Source organism: Lagopus muta, chromosome 21 (assembly GCF_023343835.1).
Source record: "Lagopus muta isolate bLagMut1 chromosome 21, bLagMut1 primary, whole genome shotgun sequence".
Taxonomy (NCBI): Eukaryota; Metazoa; Chordata; class Aves; order Galliformes; family Phasianidae; genus Lagopus; species Lagopus muta.
The window spans coordinates 3,175,391-3,201,809 of record NC_064453.1 but is presented as its reverse complement, the minus strand read 5'-3'; the positions used below and the strand labels follow the sequence as shown (position 1 = coordinate 3,201,809).

Here is a 26,419-nt window from a genome sequence, read left to right as displayed (position 1 = left end):
CAGAGCTGAGAGGCTTTGGGTGCCCCGATGCTCCTGTGGGCTTCTGTAGCTGCTCAGTACATTGCCAGATGTTTCCTTTCCCCAGCCATCACAGCCCAGCAAAAAGCAGCCTTGCAAGGCACTCCTGGTTGGCGGTTTTGTACATGTGTTTAATGTTTGGGAACTGCCATAATACGGAGTTAATTAAGCAAACGCATACTTTTCCTTCTCTCCCCTAAAGAAATCATTTATCTTGACAGCTGCACTGAACTGTGCTGGGGCTGAACTAACCAAACGTGCCCTGCGATGCACTGCCTAATCCGTGTGGATCTGCTTGGGTAAATAAGCCTTGAAATCCGCTGAGGAGACACTTCAGTGTTTATACCTGAGTGCACTCCTGGATTCCAGACAGCAGCACAGAGCATGAGCTGCACCAAGAGGGTGTAGTAACCCCACAGCTGCCCATCACCCTGTGCAATCCACTGATTGGCTTGGGATAAAAGCAGCCGACAGCGAGCCGGGAGCTGGGGCTGGCAGGGAATTCATCCTTAGGGGAGCTTTTGCAACATGCTGTAGCTGGGATGTTTCACCTGACCTCAGTAGGGCTGCAGGTGCTCTGCACTTCCCCAGAGCACATCCCTGCTGCCAAAAATGAGCTGCATGGCGCATTGAGCAGCTGTGACATCCAGTGGCCAGAGGCAATGCAGTGAGGTTTGGGATGAGCCCATCCACTGCACTCTGCACCTCCAAAGGGCTGTGCAAGCATTAATTTCCTAACATTCCACAGCTTGGTGGACAGATGGGTGGGCAATGCCACCAGCAGACCGGGAGAGGCTGCACACTTCCACTGCCATCAACACGGCCTGTGCAACGGGAGCTGAGAGCATTTCCCATGAGAACCTGGTTGATTTTTAGGGCAGGAGAGCATCAAGAAGGAAATGTAAATCCTCCCTGTCTGTGCCATACCTGTTCTGCAGCAGAGAAGCCTGCTTGATAACCTTTTTTTTTGCATGAGTGCTGTGCACTCATTCAGACAACAAAGGAGCTGTTATTTGTTTCGCCCATACTGTCCGCTGGCTCCCATTCTTAGTTCAGTACCAAACACCATCTCCCAACAGCAGCTGACCACTCGCCCACCAGCAGGATGACCAGACCAGGGCTCAGGTTGCACAGAGCTTGGAATTCACATCCAACTGCTCCAAAAGCTTCCAGTTTACCTTCAGATCTCAATCTCTGATAGGTAGCTGCTGGGAAAGGCGCTCTGGTAGCATCACCCTGCTCGGGCTGAGCAGCACAGCTGGGCAGTGCCTGAGGTCAGGAGGTTGAGACCATTCCCAGTGCACCCAGCGGCCCAGCTGCCAAACCCCAGTAGGACAGAGGAGAACTAGAAGAGCGAAGCTATGCACTTCAAGAAAGACATCCGTCTGTCACCTCCGGTCATTTTGTTATTCTCATGCCTAAAATCGGCAGTGTTTCATCACCCAGAGGCTGCAAGGCTAAAGCATGACAGCAGAGGGGGATGAGAAGGTAGAAAGTCAGAAGGGGATTGGATTGCCTGGAAGAGAAGAACACCTGAGAAGCCATGCGAGATGTGCAATAGAAGCAGTGCTGGGCAGTGCTGTTACCTTTCCAGCGAGCGCTCCTCAAAGCCCCCAAGGGCTGCAGGTGGGAGATGCACTCAGGAAGGCCTTGTTGCAAGGCTGCTGGTTCACAGGAGTGCTTTTTGGAAGAATCCTATAGAAATAGGGCCCAGCTGGCAGAGCTGAGCTGAGGAGCACTTGCCCTTCAGCTGTGCACTGAGGAAGGAAGAGAGATCCCCGCAGTCTTAAGGAAACGCATGCACAGAGCAAAAGCTCACGCCCTGGAAGGCAGCCTGTTCTGCATGGAGCTGCTGGGGTGTATGACTGAGCTGGGGAACAAGTCCTGGCCTGCAGAGGTTCCATTCCTCAAGCATCCTGGTGATTGGAACCATGAGCTCCTTGCAAGCAGTGGAATAAGCTGCATGCACTGCATATAACACATATGCAACCCGGCCTTGCAGCGCAGGTGGGTTTTGCAGTGCTGTATGGGTGCCCAGCACTGTGTGTTGGTGTGGAGCTGCTGGGCTGTCAGGGCGGATTACAGCTGCACAGCTTTAAGGTGCCAAAATGTGTTCCTTCCCAGTGTGCCCCATTAGCCACATGCCCCCCTGCCAAAAATTCTGCTCAGGATAGCATTAAGCAGTAACAAGCCCGGACTGCCACAGGAACGCTGCCAGCCAGACAGCTCATAGCCTCGGGGATGCTCTCATTTCTTCTTTACGGAGGGAAAGCAGAGCCAGGCCGGGTAATGGCTGAGAGCAGCCCGGACCTCTGCTTGCCTCCACGTGGCACGGTGCAGCTTCACCTCTCGGCTGCTGCAAGCAGGAGGATGCTGTGCTCGCTGCTGCCTGAGCGCGACACAAAGGCTGTGACACAAAGGCTGTGACACACAGCTTTGGGGGTTGGCATGTAACGAGAGATGTGCCTATAAAGCAGCAGTTCGACTCCAGTTTTTTTTTTTTTTTTTTTTTTTTTTTAAATTTAAACTTCCTGGCCAGTATTGCTGTGCATAATATTCTCTGGGCAAATTCCTAACGCCAGGGCTTGCTGTTGGGCCCTGTTCTGATGCATTTGCTGGTCCCCAAGCACGTGCCTTTGGGGCATCAGTTCCTTGCGCACAGCCAGAACCTTTTGTTCCCTGCAGCCCGGGGGCTGGGCTGGACCCCCTCCTGTGCATGCATGCCTTTACTTTTACCCTCAGCCAGTGATTTCGGGGGCACTGCAGCACCGAGTCCTTGCAAAAAGTTCGGGTTTTGCATACACCGCAAGCAAAATAAACGTCCCCAATATCCACGCACACGCGCGCGAGAATCATTTTCTCTTCACGCACAAAGCTGCAGAAAAATCCTGTGCGTCGATGTCCCTAGCTTTCTGAGCAGACCTGCAGAGGTTTGGTGCACAAGGAGAAAAAGACCCTTCCTGCACACCCAGCTCCCGCTCCTTGCACCCCGCTCGCTCCCCGCAGCACCGCCGCTTCCCGCGCTCAGCGCGCGCTCCCGCCTCCCGCCGTGAACGCGCCCGCCCCCCCCCACTGGGATTTTCCACGCGCCGTGTGCACAGCCCGGCAGGCTGCCTCGGCACGTAGCGCACGCCCTCTGAATCTTCGCTGGCGCGAGGCGGTGCCGACCAATGGAAGATCAGCATGCGTTAGGATTGTCCAATAGAGAAGCCGTAGGTGGCCGAGCTGGCCAATAGGAGGTGGAAGGCGGGCAACTCATCTGCATGAGGTGGGTATAGGCTGGCGTGCGCGCAGTCGTCCGTTCTCAGTCAGCGTTGAGCCGGGTGCGGAGAGGTGAGAGGGGGGCTGGGTTAGGCCGGGAGGAGGGCGGCGGCGGGGTGAACTGAGCTGCGGAGAGCTGCGGCCCGGCTGGGTGCTGCGGCACACCCGCTGCTCCTCTCAGACCGGAGCTGGGCGGTCGGTCGGCCTGCGGGCCCCGTGCCGAACCGCTGGGCTGCGGGGGGCGGCAGCGCGGTGCGTCCCGGCGGCGATTAACGTCTGTCTCTTAATGATTAAGCAGCACGTCTCGGACGGCGAGTCGCGCTTTGGACCTTTCCCCTCTTTAGCGGCGCTGGATGTCCTTCAGCTTCATGTCAAATATTGAATGTCTTACGTCAACGCCTAAATCTGGGCGCTTGGGCTCTCCGGGCGGGATTCAATCCCGTTTATCTGCGGGCGGCGCTGCGAGGCGCGGCCCCCCGTAACGCGATGCCCATCTGCGGGCAACTCGTGTACGGAAAAACCGCGTCTGCCGAGAGGATCTTGGCCTCTGTGCCGTTACACGCGGCTGAGTCACGGGGCAGGGCTGCGGCAGGAAGCGGTCCAGGCGGTCGCGCAGCGCGAGGCTGCGGATCCAGGCCTCCATCTTGAGGAGGAGGAAGGAGCCGGCGAGCCTTTGAGTCGTTCCGTGCCGCACGGTGTTAAATTGCCTCACGGCGTGCTGCGCTGGTGAGCCGGCACCACGTGGGACGCGGGAGTGAGAGCAGGAGGTGCCGGGTTTGGCCCAGGCAGAGCGTTTGCTCGGATTTAAGCCGGTGAGGTCAAGGATTAATGAGCAGTAAGGTTATTTTTTCTTTCAGGGTGGTCGTATGAGAGTTGCAGACTTAAAGCGTGTAAGTGTCACTGATAACTGCATGGCAGCTCTGTGATAAGCACTCTAGATTAATTAGGCTAGTTCTGTGGCCAAACTACTACTTGCTTTTATTCTCCATACTGATTCTTGCAGTGATGTGTGACAAGAAATGCACGTGTTAAGAGAAACGTGGCTGCAAAATAGCTTCCATGCATTAATCTCTTGGTAATAAAATTGGCAGTGAGCTTGCAAATCATTGTAACTTTAATTAGAGCAGCCTGCTCTATTGTTGGAATATTGCATTCCCTGTGCAGAGCACAGCATCAGGGAGTAGGTGATGACTGATAGGACTTGATGCCTTGGAGGAGGTAATGACATGGCTGCTCCCAGCGAGGCCTGGGAAGCCAAAAGGAGGCTCTGACCTTGCCAGCAGATTAGAGTACAAAACAAGGTTTAAGGCAATATGTGCATAAAGGACCCCTCTGCTATCAGTGTGTTTGTCTAGCTCCATCACAAAGTACAAAGGTCTGGAGAGGCCACACAGCTGTCCAAACCTGTGTACAGTTAGCCTTCCTGCAGCTGGGCCTATGTGGGTTCTCCGTCTGCATAGATGGAGGCAGAATGCATCTCCATAGCTTGTGGTGAGCTGAACACTACCAGCTTTACCCGGGGGAACACTCAGTAGGAAAACAGTTTCTTGAATACAGAAGTGAGTGGACATGAAAACGAGGAGAGAAAAAAAAAAAGGGCAGGGAATTCTTGGAATGGTGCATTGCTGTGAAATGCCTTCCTCTGGAAAAAAAAACAGGGAGGGACTATTGGGGAGGTCATTTCCAAGGACATTTGAGTAATGTCAGACCTGGGGTACCAGTGGAAGCTCCAGCAGCATGTATTGCTGGGGTGACACCTTTGTGAAGGTGAACAGGCAGTTCTTGCATTGCACTAAGACTTCCTTGTGAGCTGCCAGTGCTTTCAGAGAACAGAGCACCTTATGTCTTGCAGCAGATCTGGTTCTGAAAAGGAAAGTGAGGCACAGCAGGTGCCAGTAGAAGAAGCTGCTAAAGCCTTTTTCAGATAAGTGGGGATTGTTCTCCTTTAGTGGTTGCTTGGAGCATGTGGCAGAAAACTCAATCTGCATAGATGAGAATCCTAACATGGAAGTTGCAGGGATTTGTCTCTAGCTTGTATGTTCACTGATTAAAGTTAAGTCGTGACTGCATGGAGGGCAGTTGGAGCCAGCTTGCTCTGCTTCTTAGGACAGTTGTATCATCTGTCAGGGTGTGAGTCTTACAGTAAGGCAAAGGGTGTCTAAAATATCTGAGCTGCCTTGTACAGTCAGCTGCTCAGAGTCAAGGCAGTTTGAAGGGCAGTTTGTTCCAGGGGGACAAACTGAATGGCTACTTGTCTTTTAATGGGAGGGAGGAAAACTTTCCTGTGGAGGGAGGAAGGTGGTGAAACTGCCTTCCTCCTGTGTTGGTACAAGCAGCAGCACTGCTGAGAGCCTGTCATCTCAGTAAGTGAGAGGAGATTCGTGACTGTGCTGTCACACAGAGCTGCCACCCACACTGGCATGCCAGAAGCTGGCTTCCAGATGGTTCTGAGGCTGAGCTTTCTCTGCAGATGAACTGGTTTTGGTTCTGGTCCATGGCTTACAGGCATTCATCTGACTTGATTTTTAAAGTACTGTCTGAGCTTACATAAGGCATTCCTTACAGCAGTTTTAAGCGTGGGGATGTGAGATGGGGGCAGGAGGAAGTTCTCAAAGGTTGCGGTGGTCTGTCCTCCCTGTGGGAGGAAAGGCTATTCCTGTATATATTCCTTTTAAGAAAGGGCAAAACTTAGTGCTTAGTTAGAGCTGTGGGTGGCTGTTTCTATTTCAAGACAGGTTACATTGGGCTCTGGACAGCTGCAGTGCATACTAAGAGCCCTCAAGTCTTTTAGCAAAAAGAATTCTAGCTAGCTGCAGTAATTTCCTGTATTGGGATTACTTGACTGATTACTTTGATATGCTCAGCATATCAAACTTCTGGTTTTAGATGGTTCTTCTGCTTAGGCTGAGGTTCTTTTCCTCCTTGTAGTGCTCCATGCAAGCAGTGAATGTTTTCTTACTTGAAGTGTAAAGCAGTGTTTCTGAGTTGTTCCCATGACTGCTGGTGGCACTGCTGGTTATGAATTAACGCTCAACTCTTTTGGCAGGTGTTCAAGATGTCCATTCTTAAGATCCAAGCCCGTGAAATCTTTGATTCTCGTGGAAATCCCACTGTTGAGGTAGACCTCTACACCAACAAGGGTGAGTCCTTAGTAGATATTTGTCTACATTGCACAAGTGTTAATGCAAACAGTGTCATGTGCCTCCCTCCCCTTGTCCTGAGCTTAACTTGGATAGCATTGGCCAACACTGTTAACACCTTCTTCCTGTCCCTAAGCAGTTCCTAATGGACTTAGTTTATCTGTGTTCATTTAAGTCTGTTTGACTGCACTTGAGCATGTTTAGCTTCACAGGCTCTGTAATGAAGGTCTTCTGCTGTGGGATTGAATCCTGGGTAAGGTTTTCTTTTCTGCACAGGTAATTAGGCAGGACCCAGCATCTTCTCTAATTGTGTTTTCAGATACAACATCTTATATTTCTAATTATTATGATTTTTCCTTGGTTTCTGTTAGTTATTCAGACCATATTTGATAGGATCTGACAAAGGCATTGTACAGGCACAGACCAGCGTGGTTCAGTGGAATGAGCAAATACAATGGCTGTAATACACTAACTAAATAGCTGATCTTTTTGCCTCAAAAGATTAATGCAATCATTTAATGAGATTTCCCCTGCTAAGCTCTTGGCCTAAGTGGGATAAGGGAAAGGCAGGAGATGGAGTCTGTTTGGCCTGTTATTCAAGATGCCAGCCTTCCAATTTGCTCTTCAAGTTCAGCACCCTTAATTGGAAGAATGAATGGTCTGAAGAGCTCAGATGAGCAAAACAGGTCTCTGAATTGTCTCTTGTGCTGCATCTCACAAGAGCTTAAGAGCTCAGTGGCTAGACTGGTCTAAGAAATAGATTCATTGAATAAACCTGCTGTATCAGAAGGTGAATGGGCAGCTTTCCAAACACAGTTGAAATTCACACAGGAAGAGAATATATATTTGTCTGAGGGAGTGAAAACCTGCTGTGGGGAGATGCTGTAGAATTGGTGACACTAATGGAGCAGACAAATTGTGTAGGATCACCAAGATCTGATTTAGCTATGATCTCCCCTATCTGTGGGTGGAAGCATGTGGAAGGTTGAGATGATGTGTGGGTGAAGCATGCTTGGTGGTTTTCCATGTGCTAAGGCAATTCTTTCTGTTATAAACAGGTCTGTTCAGAGCTGCTGTTCCCAGCGGTGCCTCAACTGGAATCTATGAAGCTCTGGAGCTTCGTGACAATGACAAGACACGCTACCTGGGGAAAGGTAAACCTGAATATGGGTGCCTGGCTTGGCTTGTTACAATAGGAGCATTGCTGCTGAAGTTAGGCTAGATTGCAATGGAAGAAACCTGGGCTCCCTCACTGCCTCTCATAGCCTGTACAAGGCATGGCAATGAAGTGGAAGTGATGAAAGATAAGATCTGCATACCTGCACATAGGCTGTGCAACTGGAGTCAAGGTAAGGCACAAACTGCAGGGTTTCCCAGAGGCCTGGGCAGAGTGACTGCTTCCAGCAGTGCATGTGGGGCTCAGGTGCCAGCTGGCTGAGCGTGTCTGTAGTACTGCATGCTGAGACATACTTAGGTGTTGCACTTTTTGTTGTTGCCTTACGTGCTGGTGTAAGGTACAGAGTGCTTCACTGCAGCTAGTCACCAGATCTCATAATAGAAGAACATCAAACAACCATTGTAAAACGTGTCTACTGTGGCACTGTAAAACTCGTTAGATCTCAACATGCAGACTCCTGAACTTGTAGTTCATGCCAACAGCTGGCAATGGGAAACACGCAATGCTACAAGAGTAACCACTGAAATGCTTCCATTTCAGGCTGAATCAGAGCTAAAGCCATTTGACTTTTGCCTTTCACTGTGGGTAGTCATAATACTGAAGTTTGTTTTAGTTACTATATTTTAATTGCCTGCTGACTGATGTCCTGGAAAGTAACTGAACAGTCAGAAGACTGGTGTAGAAAGTAGCATGGAGGGAAGTGAGTAACAGTGTCCAAGAGGACATTCATAAACTTCTTAGTAGCAATTCTTCCTACTTTTAGGACTTGGACAGCAGTACTCCACCTTAACTTGCTGACCTAAGAGTATTGGTGATAGTTTCCAACTCTATGCAATCAATTCTCTCAGTTGTAAGATTAAATGTCTTCACTCCAAACTTTCCTTGCAAGGTAGATGAAAGGAAGCTGAAATACTTTGTGCCTATTAAGAGCGAGCAGTCAGAGTGGGTAATTACTGCTTAAGATCCATGATGGCTACTGCTGCAGAGCAGAATAAACTGCAGATGACTGAATATGCCAAAGAACAGAAGAGCTTCTGCTATCCACTTAAGGCTCTTTTCCCTGAGCAATATAAATGTGTACTTAGCCCAGGTGCTGTGTGTGTGCTTAGAGCTGCTAAACCTGATCCTGTAGCCACTTAATAGGCAGTTAACTAGACAGCATAGCCTGAGTTTCCTCAGTAGGCTGCCACAGCTTAGGGTTTTGTATCACTTGGCAAGTAATGAGTTAAGAAACACCTCACCATATGGAATGAGTTATAGATAGCTGGAAGGTCTCCTGTAATATAAAGTTCTAGACTTGAACTGTCTGAAAGGCAATTAACGCAGTTCAGGGTATGCTTAATCAGCATTTATTGGGTTCTGAAGCTTGGGTTTTCAGGGGTATTTAAATGCTGCACAGGCATGACAGCATTCCTTAGGCTGGTGTTGGTAGCTGGCAACTGATCTGTGCTTATGGGAAAGAAGCGAGCTCTTGTTTTGGAGCTCTTGGAGCTCTTGTTTTTACCTCGCAATGGTCCGCAGAGACTAAAAAGGGGCTGTGTTCACATGGTCTTCCTTGCTGTGGTAACAGCCCACGTGAATTCTTATGGGTACAGAAGTTGTATTTCCTTTGGCGTTGCATCAGGTGTGAAATGGATGTGCTGAGGTGATGCTTCAGGAGTGCTACAAAACGATGGCAAATAAATGCCTGAGCTGTTGCACACTTAACTTCCAGGAGAAGCTTTTTCCTTTCCCCCTGCTCAACCAGTCTACCAATGGGTAGCAGTAGGCTCTCCTAAAACCTATTCTAAGTGCTGTCACTTGGCCATTCACAGTTCTGGTCTGCAATTGATTTTGCAGTATCAAACATGGTGGCAAGAACAAAAACAGCCTGCCTGACTGCTGCACAACTTCCTCTGCCCTCTGATCTTTTGTTTCTGGACTACTGCTCAGTGTCAGACACTTGGCAATCTGTAGGTCTGTTTTCCTATTTGTGACCTTTGCTTTTTCTTGCATGATTGATTTTTGTCTTTGGCTGTGAGCCTTCATCTCTTCCTTGATTCTCTTGTCCGTTTCGCTTCTGTCAGGTGTATCCAGAGCTGTTAAATATGTTAACGAGTTCCTGGCGACAGCATTGTGTACACAGGTAATGGATGTGCTTTTAGTGCAACCTTGTCACTTGGACAGACTTCTCCAGTGCATGGTCTTGCAAACTAACATTGCAGCAGGCATTTCTAGATGATACTTCATGCAACTTCCATTCAGTTGAGATGGTGTCTTTACGTGTTCAGCAGTGAGCTCAGGTTGAACTGGGATTTGAATAGCATGAGATGGTATTGAGATCATCTACTAATGCCTGCATAACGAGTGTGGTTGACCAGTGTCTGATTTGCTTGTTCTTTCCAGGTGTCTCAAAAGCTGTTGAGCACGTCAATAAAACAATTGCACCTGCACTGATTAGCAAGGTAGGAGCAATCTGTCTTCTGCTAACATCAGTTAATGCCAGTCCAGCGCATCCTAGCTGATGTGTTTTCTCTCTAGAAGCAGGTACAGGAACTGTATTACCTGGGGGATGTTAGCCTGTGTATTGGAGTGCATGAGAAAAAACTGACCTACAGTAATGGCTTCCCTTAATGATTGCATCTCTAACACTTAATCAGAAGAGTCTCCAGCAGTGTGCAGCAGCACTTCAGCACCTGGAGTTCTCAGTGGAGTGCATTTAAGATGCAAACTGCATTATGTTTAAAAGGGTGGCTGAATGGAGGGGGGTGAGAGGACGGCCACGGTGATGGTGGCTGGGTTTTGTCCAGGCTAATTTGGAAGGTAGTCTTAAAAGGAATCTTAGTGATGTTGACTTGAGAGACATTGGTGCCTTTTGTGAGCACTGAGCCCTAGCTGCCAATGAGGGGGCAAGATGGTGATAATGCATAAAGTGATTGCATGTCGTAACAGTATGCATTGAGTTACAGATGGGTTGTAAGCCAGTTGTCTTTGAGCTTGCAGTAAGGGAGCAGGGGTCACAAATAGGAGCTTTCCCCCATGTCAGGCTCATAGTAGTGTAACTCTGTCTGCAGTTAAGCAGTGTGAGAGCCTGGCCTTATAGCTCTGAATGTGAAGAATAAAAGAAGCTTTTGATGTGTCAAGCTTAGGTCAGCCTTGTGATCTGTTGGAAGTGACCAGAAGAAGCTGCTGTTTGGTAGCAGTAAGAACTAGGTTACTGTTGGTAGTTGTGCTTAAGCAGTTCCTAATGCCTGCCAGGGAAACTAAGCTGCAGTGGGCAGGTGGGAGTTCTCTGAGCCACGTTGCTCTTCACACAGTGTTTTGCCTGTTTCTCTCTGCAGAATGTCAATGTGGTGGAGCAAGAAAAGATAGACAAACTGATGCTGGAAATGGATGGAACAGAGAACAAATGTAAGTGGGCTTTGTGTTAAGGTTGTTATATAGGTCTGATGTGCTGCACGTTGCTTCTAGTAAGGTAAATGGCTTATGCTGTGCACTTACCTTCCCAAGACCGTGTCTGTGCTGATACTGCTGAATCTCTTCAGGAAAATGTAATATTTCTGTTCCTATTTCAGCTAAATTTGGTGCCAATGCCATCTTGGGTGTATCTCTGGCTGTTTGCAAAGCTGGTGCTGCTGAGAAGGGTGTCCCCCTGTACCGCCACATCGCCGACCTGGCTGGAAACCCTGAAGTCATTCTGCCTGTTCCTGTAAGTTTCCTTATAAGACTGGCTAGAGGCATGATCTGACCAAGTGCTTGCAATGTCATTTGCTCTTGGGTTAAATTATCTTGATAGTGGAGTATCTCTCGCTGTTGTCTGCTCACAATGAAATATGTTAAATGACTTTTCCTTTGGATTACTTCAAGGCTTTCAACGTCATCAACGGTGGCTCCCATGCTGGCAACAAGCTGGCTATGCAGGAGTTCATGATCCTCCCTGTGGGTGCTGACAACTTCAAGGAGGCGATGCGCATTGGTGCAGAGGTCTATCACAATCTCAAGAATGTTATCAAGGAGAAGTATGGCAAAGATGCAACCAACGTGGGTGATGAGGGTGGCTTTGCTCCCAATATCCTTGAAAATAAAGAAGGTAAAAATGATCTTGGTGCAGGAGGAGACCTAACCAGTTGCTGCTGTTTCTTTGCTCTGCTTCTGCTCTGGAGATTTCAAAGATCTTATATGGATGTGGTCCAGTCTAGGTGGTGTGCCTTCCTCACCACTTCTGTACTGGCTTGAAGCAGTCTTTGCACTTTGCACTTGAAAAGGGTGATGTGGGCATGTCAGTGTATCTTTGAGTTTTCTAATGTCAGTAGTCACAGGTGAGTGGAATTGCTGTGGTTTTCTTTTTGCTGACAAAGGAGAGCAGTTTGAACTGTAATGGGTGATGTGTGAGGTTGCATTCAGGTCAATGTGGGAGGCTGAGGCATTCACTGCCTCCACAGCCAGATAGTTCTGTTCAGAGGCCTTCAAGGAAGTGGGGACACAGTCTGTCTTATGGGAAGTCAAATGCTTGTTCCTACCAAAAAAATGTGCTCCAGAAGGGGCTTATTTTCTGCTTTCTGTATGGAGCTGATAGTAAGCCAGTACAGTACTACAACTTGGTGATCACTTGCATGGTTTAAAGCTGCTAGTTATATTGTTGGCCTCTGAGCTGCAGTTGCCCTCTCTGATACCAAAGGTGAGGAGCCAGTATTGGAAATAGGTGTGTTTGAGTCCTGCAGGAGCATGCAGCTTTTACAAGGTCTGTACACTAGCAGACATCAATGAAGATGACTTTGGATGACTATTACAGTCCAAGGAATCTGTGTTGCTGGTAGCAGCTGCTCTTGCAGCTTGTATGACATATTAGTATCTTTAAAAATACTTCATGTAAGCTTCCTACTGTAAATAGCTTGGCTGACCTGGCAGTTAGGCTTGGAGTTGGAAATGCTTGAAGAGTCTTCCTGGTTGTGAACGTACTGGATTTCATTGCTTGGACTCTGCTTAAAGCAAACAGAAGCACAGTGGGTGTTATGTAGATACTTGTGCTGGGGAGTTAAACTGCCAGTTGTGTACAAGAGGAGATCAGCAGATGTGAAGAGAAGGTGCCCTGTGCAGTAGCAAGCTGTGCATTGTATCTAGGTGTATTTAGGTGTAACCTTCTGTTACAAACAGCACCTGATCTGGGGTTTAAAGGGATTTGAGGATAGTGACTGCTTTCTGCCCACGTTCATAAAGCTGAAAGATGATGTAGTATCATCTAGTCTTCACCTTTTTGGACTGTGGTCCTGCCTGAAGAGATTAGCAATCCCTGTCTCGGGTATTAAAATCTGAGCACAGTATTCAAGTATCCTGTTCCAGTTATTTCAGAAGATCCTTTTGTGTGCCCTTCAGGCTTTTTGTAGGGAGTAATAGAAATTCTTGCCCAAGTGAATGTGCTGCTAGCAAAAGAACAGCTTTGTATTAAGGTGTTCAACAAGATCTCAAAGTTATCTTTCAATGTTTCAGCTCTGGAGTTGCTGAAGACTGCTATTGGCAAGGCTGGCTACTCTGACAAGGTTGTCATTGGCATGGATGTGGCTGCCTCAGAGTTCTACCGTGATGGAAAGTATGACCTGGACTTCAAATCCCCTGATGATCCAAGCAGATACATTTCTCCTGACCAGCTGGCTGACCTGTACAAGGGCTTTGTGAAGAACTACCCATGTAAGTGCCAAAGTTCCAGGCTCATATTAGTAGCAGATAGTAAGGGTTGATTGCTGAAGGAAGAGTTGAGGTGCAGCCTCCCTTATGTGCAGATCAAGAGCAGTGAGCTTCCTGGAAGTTGTTGTGGGTAATGCTTGTTTGAAAGCAGCCTGTACCCTGAAGTTCCTTCTGTTCCTCTGCAGTGGTGTCCATTGAAGACCCTTTTGACCAGGATGACTGGGCTGCCTGGAAGAAGTTCACTGCCAGTGTTGGCATCCAGGTGGTTGGTGATGATCTGACGGTGACCAACCCAAAGCGTATTGCCAAGGCTGTGGAGGAGAAATCTTGCAACTGCCTGCTCCTGAAGGTCAACCAGATTGGCTCTGTGACAGAGTCTCTGCAAGCGTAAGTTCTCCCTTTTCTTACCATGCTAGGGTAAGGGATCCTGTGTTGCATAAGGAATTGTATAGCTGAGGGGGCTGAGCAAAGTCTAGTGGAATAGAAATCTGATGAGGCATTTGTGAAGGGATGAACAATTGTGAACTCAGAATATTGGCAAGTAAACCTGTACCTGCACGTCCTCCAAATCATATGGGCATGTCAGGCACTAGGTGTAAGCACATGTAAAAGCAGCTGTGTGGCTCCAAGCTTTCACATGTACTGAAGAGCAGTTCTGCCTTGCCAAATCTGGGAATACCTGGTGCTTGGCAGCCTCACCAGAGCAAAGGCTGCTGTGCAAATGAGAATGATGTGATGCTTTGCTTATCTCTTCCAGTTGCAAGCTTGCCCAGTCCAATGGCTGGGGTGTGATGGTGAGTCACCGTTCTGGGGAAACAGAAGATACCTTCATTGCTGATCTTGTGGTTGGTCTCTGCACTGGTCAGGTTTGTATCTGTAGCTGTTGTGACTTGCCTTCTTGCTTGATGAGATAATATGATAAAGCCATGATGCATTGCAGATGGGCTATTCTGTGACTTAAAGCATGAAGAGTTCCTGCTTCTATATGCAGGAAGATCATTTGCTTCATGAGAATGTGACACTGGAACGTATTATCTTGTGTAAACTCACCTTTAACCAGGAATTAAAAAAAAATCTAGAAGAAATTTCACTATTGGGTGTGTCAGGATTTCCAGGCAGCGAATCTGTTAGTGAATGAACACTGGTTACTGCTCCCAAACTTTATCTTGATTGAGCGTACAGGATTTCAAAGCCTGATGCTGAAAATAAAGCTTGCCATTGTTGATTGCTCTGAATAGAGTAGCTCTGTTTGCATCTGTGGCCTTGCTTCTGCTGTAGTTACTGATGAATTTTGGTTTCCCTTTCAGATCAAAACTGGTGCCCCTTGCCGATCTGAGCGCCTAGCCAAGTACAACCAGCTGTTGAGGTGAGACTCACAGGGGGAAAAGGATTGTGAGTTAGGCCTGACATAAAATGGGTCTGCATTAATGCATTTGGGTCCAGCTTGCTCTTAAGCTGCTCAGCTTCTGAGATGCAAACTGACACTGGCAGAGAGAGTTCTGGGTTGGTGGTTGGCTCAGTGGTGAGTTGGGGTTAGTTATTATCGGAGTGGAGATAAAATAGGAATGTTACACAAAACATCCTGTAATGTTATGTCTCTGGGAAATTGTCCTCTCTGCATGAGACATTTCTCTTGGACAAGAGTTTGAAGTATTTGAGCAGGATTACTTAGGAGATAGCAACCAATGTAGTGGAGTATCTGTGAGTTCTGAAGTTACTTGGAGGGAATGGACTTGTGGCTGTGTATTGTTAGTAGCATTGTATTGTTACAGTATTGTTGGCACCAGGCAGATCAGGTAGTTCAGTGTAAGGCTCGCAGCTGTGCTAAAGCAGCTCTACACTGACTGCTCATACCAGCATTTTGTTGCCTTTCCATCAGAATTGAAGAGGAGCTTGGCAGCAAGGCCCGTTTTGCTGGAAGAAACTTCAGGAACCCTCGTATCAACTAAGCTGTTTGGATCATGCAACCCTGTTCTGGTTTAAAGCACTAGTCACCTGTTTAGATCACAGTTTCCTGTATTAGAAAGATAAGGGCAGCTGAAGGAAGTTAAGTTTGCAGGTCCTCTCCCTTCCCCCTAGCTGATTCCTTTACCTAGTGTTCTCACCAGCTCTGATCTGTTACTTGTAATGCTCTACTGCTTTTCTAGAACAGTCTCAGTGGGGTTTTGTGTGGTTAAAAGCCTCTGGAACCGTGACCTTCTACCACTGGGCATAAACACTTCTCTGCCTGTCTGTTCTTCAGTGTGTGGAGCTGTGACTTGCAATGCAGTAAGAGGTACCTGCAAACAGAAATAGTAGTGTTTTTACATGCAACAAATAAAAGCATCCAACAACCCAACAAGGTGTGACTTTGAGTTGTTTTGGAAGAGGCTGAGGAAGATGGATACCTTCTGTTAACATGTCCTGTTTGAAGTTGTGCTGACTGAGACAGACTGTGGCTGGAAGGTGGATTTAAATTGCTTTGTGACCAATAGACAATTAGTTGAATGTATGTCTGTAATCAAGAAGTAGCCTTAAGGATATATTTAGTTGTGTAGAAGTAGGACTAGGAGTAGGTTTCTAACTAAGAGATCAATTATAATCCTGGAGGGGAATAGGAAAGCTCAGGACTCCCTTAACATAGCAGAGGGTGAGTTGTGTCCTAGCAAGTGCTGTGATTGACATTTACAATAGGCTGCTGCTGATGTCTGCTCGTTAATCTCTTCAGTAGTGAAGAAAATAGTGATAGCCTTGATGCATAGCAAGAAGCTGACAGTTAGTGATATTGCAAGTGAATTTTGCAGCCTCAGTTGAATTGTGGAGCAGCACTGTTGCAAACCCTTGCCCTGTGAAGTGGAGGGGGGAGGTAAAGTAAGGAAAAAGCTACACACAAAATAAGTTGTACAGTGTTTCTGGAAGATTGTTGTGTAGTCTGTAAAGATTTTTATCTAACAGCACAAGAGAGTCCAATAAGAGTGGGGTGCCATATTGAATTAAAACCTTAGTTAAATACAGCAATTGGTTTTATGTTCATTAATAGCATTGTAATGCTAGTTATAGTTGAAAATGGATGTAATAGCTGCACTTAATTTTTACCCTATTAGCAGTTAGGTACTGTATTTCACATGGGGAAAGGGAGCAGGGGGAGAAGGAAGACGACTTCAGGGCCTTTCCAGCTGTTGGAAAACAGATGGCTGTAAACAAAGACTTGGGAACTAATACTTGTATTTCCAAAAGCCTTTGCTTTGTTCAGGTCACATCTCTGCTGCTTCAAGGGGGAGAGAAGTTGCAAAGTACAGCTCGTTCCCAGTCAGTGCTGATCTTGGAGATGAAGAATGCCTTTTTGTCTGAAGAGCCACCAGTGCTGCTTGGGTGAGCCTTCAGCAGGGAGGAGTTGGAATGTTAAAACCTTACCAGACAGGGAAAATGGTGCATAACTGAGGGAGGGGTTGTTAAAGCCAACTCTTAGGGCTTATGATCTTTTCCTCATAAATCAGTTATTATGGAGGAGATGAATTTGATTCACTTCAATGACTCCAATTTCAAAGAAAGCACCCACGGCTGGGAATCAGTGTAGTAAGGAGCACAGCAGTGCCCCGCTGTGGTTGTTGCCTGTGTTGCAGTGCTTCGTTTTGTTGCAAATAATTCTGTAGTTTAAATCAGTAAGGAGGGAAATAGATGCCTAATGCTCCTGATGTTGCATGGTGCTTGCTACCAAAACCTCAATTTAAACATCTCCAGGTTTAGGTTGGGGAAAAGAAATTTGATTTCAGAAATCATTATGAAGAGTACAACGCTACCAAATGATTTTAGGGATCTCCCAGCCCTCACAACAAATCTGCAGCAGAGGATGGGAGGAAGGGTACAGGCCTGCCAGTACAGAGCCAAACAGACAGCTGTGTTGCCAGAGATGTTAGCTGTGCCTCATGCTAGCATGAGTAATGGCTGTGACAGGATTTAGCACACAGGGGGCTGTTCATGGGCAGGCCTGGCTTCTGTAGTGTCTATTGATCTATGTTTTCTTACTAGAAAGGCTCATCTGTTGTTGGCACTTGTAAAATACTTCATTTGGTGGGAAGACTGGAGAAACTGCAAGTTGCAAAGAATGCTAAACACCCCTCAGAAAGAAAAGAGTTCTTGGCATCTTTCCTCTAAGGGAAGCTATGCAGGGAGGAAAATGATGTCTTGTATGATGCAGTTTTTTCCTGACACAAGTAGCCCCTGTCAAAGCTGGGCTCATAGGGCAGTGTGGCTCCTAGCCCTACCACCTGCTCACTTTGACAGCACGGAGAGCCTCTATGTTTGAGCTCTTTGGCCCAGGCTGTGTTTGTTTGGAACCAGAGCTGTGTTTTGCAGAGTTGCAGTGAGTGCAGACCAGCACTTGTGGGGACTGAGGTATGTGCCATCCCCAGCCATGGCTTTGACTGGCCCTGCAGCCAGCTCAGCAGCTGGGCTTTGAAAGCAAATGCAGGCACAGCTGGCTGCTGCAACGAAGCAGCAAAGACAATAACTGGTGCAGTGACAACATGCCTGCTTTGTTGGATGGCTGGCAACTGCTTCTCCTTATGAGATTTGTCTCCTCTGTCAAGCCCTTCTTAAGAAGAGCTTTGCTATAAATACCAAATTTACCAGCTGCAGCTCAGTCCATGGTGAATGCTTCCTCCTGTGCAAAATTGTCCTTTCATGAGGCATTGGTCTAAGCTGGTTGCACTCCATGCAGATTTGAAACCTGGTGCACTTTTCACACACAGCTGATCTCTGAATTAGACCTGTTAAATGAATATACCAGCTAATTACACACAAATCCTATCAAGGGATTTTATTTCTTCTGTCAAAGCAGCAAGCTTGTAATGTATGCAGAATGGTTTAGAAAGCTTTTTAGCATAACTGTGTTAGGAAGCAGCAACTGTGGTTGTTTTTCACCTGCTGCTCCTGAGAGTGGATTCTCAATTCCCAGCCCACCTTACCTGGCCTCAGTGTTTACACCTGGAGGTTTTCTCTTCATAAGCAACAGAAAGCCAGAAATTATGGTTAGGGAAGCAGCTCACCAGCTGTTCTGAGGTGACAAAACCCTGCCTGGCAGTACATCTGTGATGAGAAAATGCACACAAGCACTGGCTGGTCTCTTGTACTTGTGTATGGTTATAGAAATCTGGGGGAGAAAGAGTGAATTCCCAGAGCTGGGCTGCTCCTCTGTTCAGGTGAGTGGGTTGGACCCAGCTCTGTCAAATGAGGCTTGTATTGATTAACCACACTGGAATCAAAGTCCAGGTATTCATTCATTATCATTCACACTTTGATATCAGTGGGAGATGGAGGGCAGTTATAGATGCAATTACTGAATGTTTTGTCTTTTAAAAAAAAAACGAAACCAAAACAACAGGAATTCACAAGTAAAAGGGCAAGGTTATGAGAACAGTGCTTGGATTGCAACGTCAAACACGATTAAGGCAGATGCTGTTGAGCTGTATCCTCTTTTCTGCACTAGCACCACAATCTCACAGTGTCAAAGGCTGTGCTTGCCCTGTCCCATCAGACCAGAGCTATATAAAGCTTTCAAGTTAAATCAGAGAGTATTTGGGCCAGATCAGCAAGGTGCTTCCAGCTGCAGGCAATTCAGACTGCACCTAATGAGGCTATGGCATTGAAAGGAGATGCTTCTGAAGGAAGAAAAGAGACCAGAATAGCAAAGTGCTGGAACATGGGACTGTGGTTTGTAGATAAGAATTTAAAGTGTGTTAGAGGAATGTGAATGATCGGTAATTTTGTGCGTGTGTGTGTTTGGAGTGAGGGGAATAAGTGAACAGGGAGCGTGATTTGATGGCAGAAAATCAAAACCTAAACCTGCAGTGCTGGAGAGGAGGAAAGCTGTGACTGCTCCTTAATCAGGGCTCAGTCCTGCTGCATAGCTCCTCACTGCTATGTGCTGTCCCCACAGAGCTCCTGCTCGAAAGGCTGTTCTTTATAACAGAGTGCAAATGTAGCACAGCCAGTGTCTTTATTACTGTAATAATTTGCAGGGCTGGCACTCTATGGAGGAGGAGGAGGAGGCGTCAGCTTAGCAAACATGGACTGGGAGGCTATTCTGAGAATAGCAGGCAGCCTCAAAAGCGGATCTGCAGTGAGAAGCAGGCAGAAGAGCTGACTGATGAGCAGAGGGGAGAGGCAGGTGGCACTTCAGGGAGCTATTCAGGTAACAGGATACATAATGGAGTGATGCAAAGAGCTGGGGTGGGAAAGATCTCCCATTTCCCACTGGCTCTATTTCTAGGTTCACAGAGGTAACTGCCCAGCTCTTGTTAATCATTTCCCTCCAGTATCGTGAGTTCTAATTCCTGTACTGGCCCTGTAGCACAGAGCTTGCTGTGGACAGAAGGGAATGGTCCCTCCTGCTCTAATTGATAGGAAGCTGAATGTGTCAAGGCTTTCTCCCAAGGCATGAGCCCCTGCTGGGGAGTCAGCACAGCATTCAGAAACTGAAGCTGTCAGGGCAAGGCATGTTTTCTGCTCCTCTGGTTTTCTGATTTTTCTTGTTTCTCACTTCTGTTTTGCATGTAATTTTGCCTGTGAATCATGTAATTGCTTCTGGTGGAGCTGCTGCAGGGTGCTGACTATCCAACTGCCATCCTGCAGGAGCAGCTCTATCCCTAGAGCAGAGACCTGGCTTTATACGTGTTCAGAACACAGTGTTGGCTAGGGTGATATCCTGGATTGCTCAATGCCCATGCTCCATCCCTGTTACCTTTATGCCCTTTTTTTTTCTTTCTTCTTTGCTATTCAAAAATGGGAGGTTTTCTTCCCAGACCATTGACTTTAAAAAGAAATAAAATCGTAATTGAACAGCCGATTGATTCTGCTCCCTACAGGAGCTGCTTGGCTCAGTTGAATGCTGGGACTTGCTCTGATTTTGCTGCCTCTAGCACAAACAAGTGTGTTTTCACCTCCTGCTTGCACCTGGCAGGATGCTCCCTAGCATCCCTCCCACAGTGATGTCTCTGTCTCATGCTGCGTGCCCAGCTGCAGTGCAAGCATCCCTGGGGATTCTGCGGTGAGTGCTGCCCACACCATGCCCTGCTGCATCCCTAGAAAGGGACCTTGGCCTGCCCTGCTTTGTCTCCCCAGCTTGGTGCGGGGCTTTTGGGGATGAGCCATGTTTCTTTGAAAGGAGCTTGCTGGCTGCGTCTGCAACCATAAAAACACGTGTCAGCACCCTCAGCCAGCAGCTGCAGGAGAAGCTGCAGCACAGTGAGCAGCAGGAGCATGCAAAATGGGAGCTCAACAGCCACATTCTGCCTTGTGTGGAGGGTGCTTCACTCTCCTGCTGCTATTTGTGCTGCAGGGGTTCATGGTGGATGCGGGGAATGGATTGTGCAGGCAGTAGCCAGCCCTGCCTGCCTGCTGCAGCCTCGTGTTCCCTCTCACAGTTGGGTTTAAAAGCCGTGCCAGGCGCCAGTGAAGTCCCACCACTCCCTTGGAAAGTGTTTATTACTGTTCTCTTTGTGTTGTTGGGTGAGATGATTTCCTTGTAGATAGGAGCAGCGGGTGGGTGTGGGAGTGAAATGCCAGAAGCCTTGCTGCTACAGCATTCCTCTCTGAGCAGGTGGGAAGCGTTAGGAAGAAAACCACCAGCTCCAGATCACCTCCTTGTGCCATCCTGATGTTTGAACTGTGCGTGTGGGAAAAATCTCCTGTCTCTAATACGGTGCACAAGCTTAGCTCTGTTAAGAAGTGCTTTTAATCATCTAGGTTGGCAGTTACAGGTTTAAGTTACAAGGGAGAAAAGCAACACAAACCAGTCCTGCCAAACAAAGAGCTGGGACGAAGCCCAGGCAAAACGACACCTTGCTGACAGCAGTGCCTGTAGCAGGCATGCTGCCCTCCCTCCCCTTACCCATCCTTGCAGCCCAGCCACTGCCCTTGTAGCTCTTCTCAGTGCAACAAGGTGCATAAGGTTATCTCAGTTGTCCAAAGGATAATTGGAGAAAAGGAGACCTGTGGTAGAGAACGGCGTTCCCTCTGGCAGTGACTGAGGGCATCACCCCAGCTGGGGCTTTCTGCAAGCAGCAGAGGTGCTCTCTGTGGTTCCTTTGCACAGATGGCATTGCTCTGTGCTGAACAGAGAGGATTTTTCAGAAGCAACGTTTCCTTCCCTGCCCAGAGCATCCTGTCAGCCAGCTCCACTCCTGCTGGCAGCGGTAATGGCAAAGCTGGCTGCTGCCCACCTGGAACTGCTTACAGACTTGGCAAAAAATGATCTGAACTCAAAGTATTATTCCTGTGATGCTGTGTTCTGTGTCAGCATTTTGAGAACAAAACATTTGCCCTCTCTTTGTTTTTAAGAGATGTTCCTTTTGAGAACTCCTTAGGAAAGCTTTCAAAACAAACTAACAAGGAAACTAAATGCTTCCTGCCAGACAAAACGTCTTCTTTGCTGATGTTCCACATTGCTGAATGCCTCTGTTCCAGGGTGACCTGATGAGGTACGTGTGCACACAGGGAGACAGAAGTCTGCATTTTGTGTGCATTTAGCTTGTGAGCTGCCTGCCCACCTCACCCAGTGAAACCAACCTGCAGCTTTGTTGCTGAGTCTCTGTGCTCATTGCGAGTGTTTCGTGATGTGTGTTAAGCTGAGGAGTCATCCTGGCCCACCAGCTGCAAAATGCCTGGCCGAGGCACTGACATCCTGTAGCAGCTGCATTATTCAAAGCAAAGGGCACTGAGAACTCCATACATCAAGATGCCAGTGTGCCTTGGCTGGTTGCTGTGGACGTTATCTGTGTCTCATCGTACGTGCTTGTCCTCGCTCCCTGAAATTTTGCAGAAGGTTCTTGAATAATATATATTGCATTTAGCAGGCATCCAGTGCTGAAAAGAGGGCTGACACTGCTAATTCAGCTAGCTGGGCAGCTATTAAAACCAAAATGCATGTTGATGCTCTGCGTTGTCTTTTTGCTTCCCTCTCACTGTGACGAGAAGTCCTCACGTTGTGAGTTATGTGCAAAATCAAATAGATTAAAAAAAAAAGCAGGGTATGCTGAAGCTCCTAAGGCAATACTTTGGAGGGTAATCCCTGCTAAGTCCTGCTCACTAATCATAACAGAGCTGCAGGGCTGCTGTAGAGGCAGGTTCCAGGCTGTGCTCCTACCTCCACAGTTTTTTAGTGTTTATTTCTGTCACTGAAGCAAACGAAAGCTGAGGAAGAAAAGCTCCCAGGCTGCTGCCCTGCTCTTGTGTTGCAAAGCTGACCAGTCCCTTTTGCTGCTGTACCTCAAACAAGGCCCAGCCCATGGGTTTTGTGCTCTGTAGCCTGCTTCTCCTCTTCTACCACAATAACAGCGATTGAAAGGAGCAGTGGGACGAGCTGAATTCAGAGCTGAGAAGCCCATTGTCACATCAGCATCTGGAAAGCAGGTGTTTCTGGGCATGTGCAGCCTGAACAGGAGAGGTGTATGTCCATAGGCAGACCCTGCTGTTAGGCAACTGCTCTACTAATTAACAAGACCTAAATCCTCTTGTTTGAGATAAAGAAGAACAGGGCTGTGCTCCCCAGGTGGCTGATAGTGGCTCATGGGCTCCGGCCCGTGGAGCTGTGCTGGGACCTGGGGTTGTGTCATCTCTCCGCGGCCCACCTGCCCCAGGGGATGGACAACTCCATGCAGAGGTGGGCAGAATTCCTCGCTCGGTTTTGTGTAGCGCTTTGAAGACATCAAGTGCTGAAGGCAAAAAGGAGGTGGGAGCAGCAGAAACGGTGCTTGAAGTGGAAATTTTCCCATTTCCGTCGCTATTTTTTTTTCTCTCCCTTTAGAAAACGATATTGAAATGTATCATCAAAGGTAACATCCCTGCAATGCCAGGGAAAGAGCAGCTACAATGGGAAGGCAAGAGCCAGAACCCTCCTCCTGGAGGAGCACATTTGCAGAGGGAAGGACAAAAATGCAAATCTGAAATCAATCCATCTCTCTGCCTCTTGCACTTTGGCCATTTATAACAGTTTAAAGCAAAGTCAGTCGCTGAGGACAAGAAAAGAAGCTTGTAAATCCATTTACAGCTTTCTGCACTAACGGATAAGCAGTGAATTTATAGTGGAAATGCAGTGAGTGCATGGATGAGGTGTTCCACGTTAGTAGAGGATGGCTCGACAACATTGGAGTAAACCTTTGAGCAAACAGCAAGCCTTGGATGCAGCAGGCAGCAAGGAAGAGCTGGCCTCTGTGCTGCCCAGCTCCGAGCATGGAGCTGTCAGCACATCTCCCTGTGCTCCCCATCTGCTCGTGGTGACCTTGTGCAAATTGGGCACTGCTCTGCTTGTAGGAAGAGGATGAGCCTGCCTCTGTCCTTCCTGCACGTGGCTGTGGGAACAGATCTGAAGATGGCCGCGTGTTTGGGTATGTGCACATGCTCAGCTGCCTCGTACACAAGCTGGGGTGCTTGAAGGTAAAAAGGTGCATTAACACACCACAAAAACACACTCCAGAAGACGCTGCTTAGGATCCTCTTAGCAGTACTCTGATTGAAAGGACTTCTTCCAGTTTGGAACGTTTTTGGCGTGCAAAGTCAGTTGGTTGTATTTTCTTTATTTACCAGGTCTTGTAATGAGAGTAATGGCTGCGTGGATTGCCTTGTGGCCGTGCCCTGGTTTGCAGAGGACGCAGCAGTGTGCCCTGAGGGCTGATGCAATTAATCCCGCTCGGTGCCATTATTCACTCGCAGCTTCGGCACCGGTGACTTTCAAGGTGTACAAATCTCTCTTTAGATACATCCCATGTTCTGCAGATGGCCATTTTGCCTCCTCGCTGCGTGCACTGGAACATACCCAAGGATACAGAAATGAGAGGAGAGATTGTTAGGGCTGACATTTTTTGTTCATTTTCAATGGGATTTTTTTCCCCTTTGCATGGCGCACATCCTGGGCTTTGATAAACGAGTCTCACTAGACACTGTGGTAAGCCAACCTCTGCTAATATTCATTATGCAGAACCCACCAGGAAATGGTCTGAGTCAGGGAAATGGAAAACCTTTAAAAGATAAAAAGAAATATATATATCTATATTTCCCCGAGGAAACTAATTTATAACACTTAACATTTCTAGAGATGTTTCAGAATATTTAAAAATAGGCATTTCAGAGCTGTGCGTGCTGTCAGCGCATCCAAAACTTCACCGCAGGGTTGCAGGGACCGAGCCACGTGCTGAGACACAGAGCAGGACACAGAGGAGCACGGAGGTGATGTGGAGCCCGATGTGGACAGTGGGAAGGAAGAGAGCCAAGTGGGGATGTGCTGTGTGCCTTCCTCCCGTGGTGAGTTCACAGAGCGCTGGCATCCGAGGCACGTGAGGAGAGCTGGGTGGGAAGCGTGGAGTCTGAGCAGTTTGTTGTCAGCTCTTTATTTTGCCAGCAGCCAAAGATGTTGGGAGCACTTTGTCAGTTGTTACAGTAAAAGCTTCGACAAAGACCGAGAGGGATGCAGACCCCGATTCATCCATAGTCAGCAGGATTGTTTCTGAATTAAGGCTATAGTCCCAGAGAGCTCGCACCCAGGGACAGCAGGTAACTGAGCACACATCACTGCCTCCTGCAAACGACTGGAGAAATGCACAATCACAACCCGCCTCTAGAAAGTTGTGTCAGACCAACAAATAACACCATTCTTTTAAACCGATTCCGTTGAGCTACTGTAATTTTCTGCGTGCTTGAATGTGTGGGAATGTGCTCAAATTGATGCAAATCTCGTTTACATGACTTTTGCTTTCACTGCAACCCATGCAGCCAGTTGTATATGGAGATAACCGTGCTGGGAGGGGCTCCCACCCACCCAGAGCATTGTCCTTAAAGCACTGTGAGACCTCCAAAAAGCTCCCCTGTAACACGAGTGAAAATGAGATCTGAAATGCCTGAGATTTCTACCATAAGCAACACAAAACAGAAAAAGCCCCACAGCGAATGGTTTTCATTTTAAAGGCAGGTTTTCAGATATTACAAAAGGGAAAGAAAGAATATAATCCTGTTTGTGAGTGGAGTTAGGTCATCTGTAAAAGCCTCTCCGAATATTATCTTCCCGGCTAATCGCTGTATTGACATTTGCCTGTTTCATTAGAGCTGAGTTTTTACTGCATTGCTGAGGTTGAAACCTGGCTCATCTGTCATGGTCAAGACTGGTTTGGAATTTCATGACCGTGGCATAAAAAATCTCGCCCTGTCTCTCCTTTTTGCTGGTTGGTGTTTGCAGATTTCCCAGCTCTGGTATATTTTTATTTGATGGCTCCTCGTCAGATATTTTTCTCACAGATTTTTATTTCATTCAGTAACACTTATTAAAAAAAAAAAAGAGCTGTGTTAGAGCACAGTTGTAAGGAGATACTTTAAAGAAGTTAAATACACCGCATACACTGACATATGGATGTCAGCTATAAGGGCTTGCAAAGGGAGGAGGAAAGAAATGCAATCCAAAACTGCAAAGAAAAAACAATCCAGGCCAGAACTAAGTCAATTATCTGTGTAATAAACCTCCATGGCTACTGACTGAACAGATAAGTTCATGGTCTCTGCAATATGCTGACAGTAAAAGGGAAGTGTCAGGAAAGTTTTATGCACATGCAGGAAACAGATCAGCGTCTGAAAGGGGACAAAAGTTGTGTGCAGAACCCTCCTTTGCCCAGGGTGAGAGTTCATCTTGCATCACTCCAACAAACCCAGAAGTCGCATCATTATCATGTAAATGTATTTATTCCCTTCCAGAGTGATTCTCAGGTTTGCTGGCTGCACTGCAGGTACTTTTCTCCACCCACATGAATGTTATCTGGATTTGGCAGCGAAATTGTCATGAAACACCTTAACTCTTCGTGCATTGCTGACCTGTTTTGTCTGAAAGTGATTTTCCTTTTGCATCAGTTTTGCTTCCTGTCCCTTCACAAAGTGGTATTTTGCCACCAGCTCTTTATTTGTTTTTTTTTCCCCCCTCATGAGGAAGACGTGCGTTTAGGAATACGGATAAGTAACAGACAAAACTCAGCATGATTTTTCTATAAGGTAACAATATCGTATCTGCATCTTTGCCTCAATGGGTGCTGAAGGCAGGACCGGCAGAGCAGGGCTGTGCATTGAGAGGCTGAAGGAGCTGGCACAGCGATGGGGGACGGGTTTGTGAAAGCGTGGAAGATGAAGCAGCAGCAGACGAGGCAGGGCA

At 47.5% G+C, this 26,419-nt stretch overlaps 1 protein-coding gene across 3 annotated transcripts; it reads left to right on the top strand.

The window, feature by feature from the left end:
- The first annotated feature begins 3,275 nt into the window (after positions 1-3,275).
- ENO1 (enolase 1) lies at positions 3,276-15,460 on the top strand. 3 transcript variants are annotated; one of them, XM_048967658.1, is made up of 12 exons: positions 3,276-3,351; positions 6,326-6,419; positions 7,478-7,573; positions 9,982-10,040; positions 10,917-10,986; positions 11,151-11,284; positions 11,443-11,665; positions 13,063-13,260; positions 13,443-13,644; positions 14,015-14,123; positions 14,565-14,623; positions 15,137-15,460. In XM_048967658.1, exons 2-12 carry the CDS (start codon positions 6,335-6,337, stop codon positions 15,204-15,206), a joined length of 1,305 nt encoding a protein of 434 aa, XP_048823615.1. In that variant the 5' UTR covers positions 3,276-3,351; positions 6,326-6,334; the 3' UTR covers positions 15,207-15,460. The 3 variants fall into 3 exon arrangements, with proteins under 3 accessions (XP_048823615.1, XP_048823614.1, XP_048823613.1); XM_048967657.1 differs by lacking the exons at positions 3,276-3,351; positions 9,982-10,040 and adding exons at positions 4,145-4,169; positions 9,663-9,721; XM_048967656.1 differs by lacking the exon at positions 3,276-3,351 and adding an exon at positions 4,146-4,169.
- The last annotated feature ends 10,959 nt before the right edge of the window (positions 15,461-26,419 follow it).